We start from the raw sequence: 6714 nt of genomic DNA, 5'->3' as shown, positions 1-6714 counted from the left end.
TAAAAGTTGTTTGTTACTCTGCCTGGGTCCTCACGCCTCATCCGGTCACTTATAAGAGGAAACATTTTGGAAAAGAGTGCATAAAGGGGTAGGGGGTGGGTGCTCTGGGCCCTCCTGAGGAGACCCACGGCAGCAGCCATTAGAGAACCTTTCTAGCCGCTGCCTGCGACAGAGACTCTTAATGGTTGAGGGTCCAGGGGCCTTGCCTGCTGCTGGAGCACTAGCCGGGTTAAATGAGAGGTGGTTCTGCCCCCCAAATTACTGTCCATGTTATAACAGACCCAACAATCAAAGAAGGGGGAGCACCTGACAAGCGACATACGCCTGAAATCACCCTACTGAAAGGGAGATTTCAGAATATGTCTTCTCAACCCTTTTCTCTGGGAAAATACAGAGAAGGGACTTCAGGTTCATCTAGTCCAACCCATTGGACAACACAGGAAATTCAACACCACCTCCCATTCCCCCAGTGACCCCCTGTTCTATGCCCATAGAAAGGCAAAAAATCTGCAGGATCCCTGACCAATCTGGCCTGGAGGAAAATTCCTTCCTGACCCCAAAGTGGCAATCAGCATTAACCCTGGGCGTGGAAGAAAGGGCCATAAAAGCCGAGCGCTGGTTCATCCCTTCCTGCCCTCCCTCTCTTTATCTGCCTAAATTCACATATAGGCAAGAATCAAACCCAGGACTTCACATAGGTTAATCCTGTGCCTTACAGCTTTACATAGTGTTGTGTCTGTCCTGAGCTGTGCTATTCCAACTTTTAATGAAACTCAGTTTTCCAACATGAATGTCGGCTATGAAAATTTACATGAAGAAAACTCATATGCGTTAATAAACTTTTGTTAAGATCTTTGTAGGCTGCTTTTTAAGGTTAAGCAAATAGCTCCCAATGGGACAGGGTCTACTCTGTGGTGTCCCCTTATTTATGGGACACCTTCCTGCCTGGCAAACTACTTAAGTGATATGGGGGCACTAGGTTAAAGTATTTATTGGGTCTTTAAGAAATCATTAAATTAATCCACCTTTGCTGTGGCTTTTTCTGTCTTCACAGTTGGCTCAGTTTAGTATCATTTGTTGCTAACAGACTATAAGCCACCTTGGGTTGGAAGGCAGGCTGTAAATAATTTAAACAAACATTTTACCCTACCCTGTTTTTTTGTGCTTGTTGACAGCAATTAGTATCCCAATCTGCCAATTTGGTGTTGGGGGTGGGAGTACAGAGGTCCCAATATTGTCTGTATAGGAAGATGTCTGAATTCTATTTTTGGAGCATCTCCCTTTCCATCTAAAATTATGTTTCTCAACTGGCCCCCAGAAAACAATGTTAACCTCGGGTGGAAGCCACTGCGGCCTATGAGACCTCTTCCTGAGGGTCACACCGACTGTGAATGTGCTTGTCAAATCTGTGGACACTGGAGGTGGAAATGGGTAGAAAATGGGATGGTCACCATCAGTTCATACTGACCACTGCCTTACAGCCAGGGGAAATGTGGGAGCAACTCTGAAAATGGCAGGTAGCATTTCCAGGTGAGTGCCCATCAGTGATGCTACATTAGCTTCTGATAATACAGCTGCTATTGGATCTGCTGCTTTTTGGGCAGAGGATCATGATTACATAACACTAATGGTTAAACCTGGACGACCTAGTATTGGCTTGCCCATTATCCCTTAGTCTAAAACAAAACTTGCAAAAATTAGACTTTCCTACCCCCTCAAAACATGCAAGTACTTTAATATCCTGTGTTTTATTGTGCGCAAAGCAGTTATTATTTCACATTGTAAAAAGTAACCACACACATTTTCATTCACAAAGTAGATTATCTTTATCATACACCAATATATTTTAAAAAACAGATTTTTGATATCAATATAGTTTTGCTGATTGCATTTGTGAAATAGAGAAGCTGACAATAGCTTCATACAGTCTCTCAAGTATTGGCATAAATAGAACTTCTTAAATAGAACTGCATGTTATCTGCAGGCAAATTCTGATAGAAATGTGAGCATGAATACAAACAAAATGCTGTTTATGTCGCTAAAAAGCATGATAGCTTGAAAGAACAACTAATTAAAAACTGGATTCATCATTTTCTAAAGTGTTGGATAAAGAGAAAACTACAACCTGAAATACTAGAAGTTAAAACAAAGTATTTTTACAATGAAATTGCGATATGAAACCCAAGAAATTATTTTGTATGCTAACTGGAGGTATTTGTTCTTATTAAAAGGTAAAAGGAAAACCTGTCAGCCAGTTGTATACTCGACAAGCAATCTTGTTCAAAATCATAGAGTAACTGTATCTCAGACCACTTCTGAATACCTCTTTGTCCGTGTGTTCAGGTTCCACATCAGAGTCAATCTGATGTTCAACAACTTTTCTGAGCAAGGAAAAACATAACTTGTTCTATTCATCATATATGCAGAGCTGATTCACCTATAGTGCCCTATTGCCATAGCGAAGACATGTTAGGAGTTCTTAAGCTCATAAATAGGTATATTTTAAAAGTAGAGGGCACTTGTATTCCAAATCAAAAGAACCTGAACTATAAAAGGCATAATTGAGAGGAAGGGGGGAAAAACCCTGTCTCTTTAGCTGCAGCAGTTTTTAAGCACATTGCTAAAGTAACATTGAATTAAACACTTCACTTACAACATTGGAATTCTGCACATATTACATTATTTCTATGAAGATATTTTACAACATAGGAATTTATTTAACTGACGGAGGATGTTAACAATGCAAGATGCAGGTACGTCTCTCTTCTCCACTCCTTAAGGTCAAGGCTCTACTCCAGCTTCTGCTGATCTTTCATCCACGTTGCCTCCAGCCGTCTTTGGTTTGTGCCCTTTCTATCACCAACTCTAGGAATTTGATTTTCTGTTTTTCCTGGAGGCAAACAGATACACAAATCACAGGCTGTCTGGGGGGGGGGGAGTAGAATTACACAGAATGGCGAACTGTCAGGGCTCTTGGATATACCATGCAAAAGGACTGACACAATTCAATTACCAATTTTAGAGTTTCTCATATGGCTCAGTGATCCTAAAAACATCTGTTCTAAGTAATCCAAAATATGGCCCCAATAACACAGGAATAGAATTTGAAAATCTTTTACCACAAAGCCCAGAACCAGCTTCTTTCCATGCTTGCACCACACCACCTTCACACTGGCCATCTTTTGCTCCAAGTCTAGAAATTTCCCGTGAACTCTGCAAAGCACCTGCCATTCTCCCTTGTATATAAGAACTTGCTCATCCATTTCTATGCCCTGGATTGGTGCATTCAGGCAACTACCGCATCCCTTGGAATGAATGGAAAAACCCACATACACGGGAGCTCTAGGTACAAGTTAGGATATTTCTCTGTCCTAACGGTGGGACCATTCCAGTTGCAGTTCTGGATCCTCCTGAAATGTAAGACCAAAAGTGGGGACACCCTATGCCTGGTTCTGGGCCAGCTCCTTCTTCTGTTAATGTAAGGAAGACAATGTCAGAAGGCAAGCCAAATGGGACGTTCGCTTCGGCCTTGAGAGCCATAGCGAGGCTACAAATTCAAGACTGCCCAATTCCTGGCATGCCTATAAAGGCAGCAGCAACAGCAGCAGGAACAGTGGAGAGCTGGGGGAGGGCCTTTAAGATCTTGTGCCCCCAGTGCCTCTGTTAGCTGCTCTCCCACTGAGAGACAAGCTAGGAGCCACCTTCTATCTGAAGCCATGCTCCTTGTATGGCCTGAATCTCTTGAAAGCCACTTTGGAGATCATGTGATTGACAGAGTCGGGGGCGACTCTCTTAAAAAAAAAAAAAGGCCAAAAACAAGCATGTCACAGGAAACCTGAAAAGTAACCCTATTGATTAATGACCTGATCTTTTTGGAAACAGATGCTAAATTACTTGAATTGATTACCTGGTTGCCAAGTAGCTTCATCATCTGTGTGCTCAATGTAGTAAATTATTACGCACATGCTGTGAACCACATTGCAATGATTCATCATATAAGAGTAAAGACACCTGATTCCTCTCCATGCATATCTTTAAATCTGCTGCAATGTAGGAGGCTAAGCATAAGCTATTATGTTAAGAGAATATTTCTAAAGCACCTCACAATGAGCAGACACGCAGAGGATAATAAAAACAAGCCCAGCATAAAACAGCATAATAGTAGCAGAACAGATTCTTTTGTTATTCCTAATGTTTATGATTCACGTCTCCTGTTTCTTCAAGGATGACTCATTTTTACAGTGTCTATTTGCTAGCAACGGATTTGTACAAGCTTTTTCTTTGAAATCTCTCATGTGGGGGGGGACTTCTGTGGGTTGGGGCACTTAATGGACAAAATTCTTCCACGTTCTTTAATGTGCTGCAAATCAAATCTATGGGCTTTCTGTAGCTGAAGGCTGCTTCAGATATCCAGGGATTCCCATCACTGCTAGCTCAGCAGCATTGAAACCCACACTAGGGTGCCAATGTGTGCGGCATTACTCAGATTTTCAGATGGAAACTGGCGCACAGTGAGGGTGGCACACAGCAGTGCAATCACACATGCGTACACAGAAGTTATAGCTGCCCCATGAACCTCTATTGGCTTTTCTCAAGGATGCTTGAGAAATGCAGCTGAAAACTGTAGTTGTTGATGGGTTGCGAAGGATTCTACAGGCAATCCCAATTATATAACTACAGTACCTAGGTGGAGCTCATGCCTTGGATGCTATGAACAAGTTTCATGTGCCCTAGATAGTCTCTGCTGCAGTGCATGTGTCCGCCTTCCACTAAAATTTCCATTTGTGCAAGGGCCTATTGAAAACCAATGCTCTCAAGTAAAAATGGGAACTTTAATGGAAGAGAAAGCATGAGTTGCAGCAGACCCTATCTGGCATGAACAGAAATAATTCATATTATCCAAGCCCGTATAGGTACATATGTATTTATGAAACCTGTATTTAAAAAAAAAAACTAGATGAGACAGAGGCTGTAATAAGTAGGGATGGGCACAAACTGAATTAGGAACTGAAGTCTGTCATGAACCAGGCCCAGTTCATGGTTCGCAAACCTCAGTTTGTGCCATCCCACATTTACGAGTCCCCAGTGAACCTCCCATAAACCAACAAGGTGCCAGCAGACATGCTGGTGCCAGCAGTGGGGCTTACAGAAGGCATTTAAAGAGACAGTGGTCTCTTTAAATGCCTTCTCCAAGCCACATGTAAAAACCATTTAAAGGGATCCCTTTAAATGGTTTTTACAAGCTGTGCTACCACCACAGCATGACTCAGTGAGTCATCTGTGAAAGCATTTAAATGCCTTCCCAGTTGGAAGCAATTTCAGCAAAAAGGATAGTTGAAATGGCTTTTTAAAGCCATTTAAAGGGAACATCCCCTTTAAATGGCTTTTGTAAGCAGGCGCCATGGCCAAGTGAAGTCCAAGTGGTGAGTTCACTCACCCACAGCACCCACTTGCAAAAACCATTTAAAGGAAACATTCCTTTTAAATGGCTTTTGCAAAATCTCTCCCCCCTCGGGAGCCACCACCAGCAGAAAAGAGGGAAGGAAGTTCCACGAACCTCTTGAACCGAAAACGGTTCATGAAGCGGGAAAGGTTTGTCTTATAGTGCGTGCGTGCAGGAAGGGGGTAGTAGATTTTTTTCTACTTTCCATGGAACTTCAAGGCCCAGTCAATAAATTCATTGTACATCATCTGTGTGCGTATGTTTATGTAAATATGTGGGTGAATTATTGTAACTACAGATGCCTACACATGAAAGATTTCCTTTGTTCATCTTTTATAATAGAAGCAAACAAACCAGAAATCTGAGAATACAAAATCAGCCTTGTAGCTTATAAACTACATAGGGTTATGCGTAAATTCTGCCCTATCTTTAGATGATCACTTACAAGCTAACCTTCCGCGAATGGCTTTCTTTACTCCCATTGTTCTTTTGATCAACTGAGTTGCTTGAACTACGAGAGGAAGATGGTAGAGTGGAAGTAGAGGAAAAGGCAGCAGTCCCACTGGAATTGCTGGATCGAGTACGGAAAGTATCATCTGAAAGGCAAGGAACAGAAATTAGGCAAATAATCCACAATAATTAAATATTTCCACGGAAGCGGAGGTTCTGGTAGCTCTGCATATTGGCTGATATCACACCACAATGCATGGGTGCTTATTTATGTACTGCAGAACTGAGGACAATGGACCCTCAAAGTCTTTGGGCCTAGTGGGTACCCCATACAAATGATTTGTTTAATATTTCTGCCCCACTCGTCCACCCTGTACAGTATCCCCATGGCAGCTTAACACGGTAAAAAATAGTAAAGCAAAAGGAAGCATAACTTCAGGAAGGTAACTTACAACCAGTCAGCAGAATAAAATCAATTAGTTGAGGAACCACTAATAAGTCACACAATTATCAGCCAAAATCATGCCAGTTCGATTTCTGATGACGGGAGCACACAGAGAAGGACCTCTGAAGATGACCTCAGTGGGCAGGCTGGTGTATATTGAAGGAGGTGATAAGGGACACTAGTCTCAGACCATTCAGGGCTTTAAAGATGAGCACTGGCACTTTGAACATAGCCCAGAAACTAACTGCCAGCAAGCACAGGTGAAAAGCAATAGAAGAAACATGCTAGTGACTTGCCCCATCAGAAATTTAGCAGTCATATTTTGGAGCTGTTACAGTTTCTGACCTCTCTTCAAAGGTAGCCCATTTAGAGCACA

At 42.2% G+C, this 6714-nt stretch overlaps 1 protein-coding gene across 1 annotated transcript in view; it reads right to left on the bottom strand.

The window, feature by feature from the left end:
- Positions 1 to 2224: 2224 nt before the first annotated feature.
- Positions 2225 to 6714, bottom strand: part of PPP4R4 (protein phosphatase 4, regulatory subunit 4) — a 128676-nt gene continuing 124186 nt past the window's right edge. The window contains 2 exon segments of the mRNA XM_015415517.1: positions 2225 to 2890; positions 5889 to 6039. Coding sequence (XP_015271003.1) covers positions 2866 to 2890; positions 5889 to 6039 — 176 coding nt within the window. The 3' untranslated portion in view covers positions 2225 to 2865.

The sequence above is a fragment of the Gekko japonicus genome, unplaced genomic scaffold (genome assembly GCF_001447785.1).
Source record: "Gekko japonicus isolate JY-2015 unplaced genomic scaffold, Gekko_japonicus_V1.1 scaffold1684, whole genome shotgun sequence".
NCBI classification, from domain to species: Eukaryota; Metazoa; Chordata; class Lepidosauria; order Squamata; family Gekkonidae; genus Gekko; species Gekko japonicus.
Note: the sequence above shows the minus strand (reverse complement) of the source record. Positions and strands in the feature narration are given on the sequence as shown.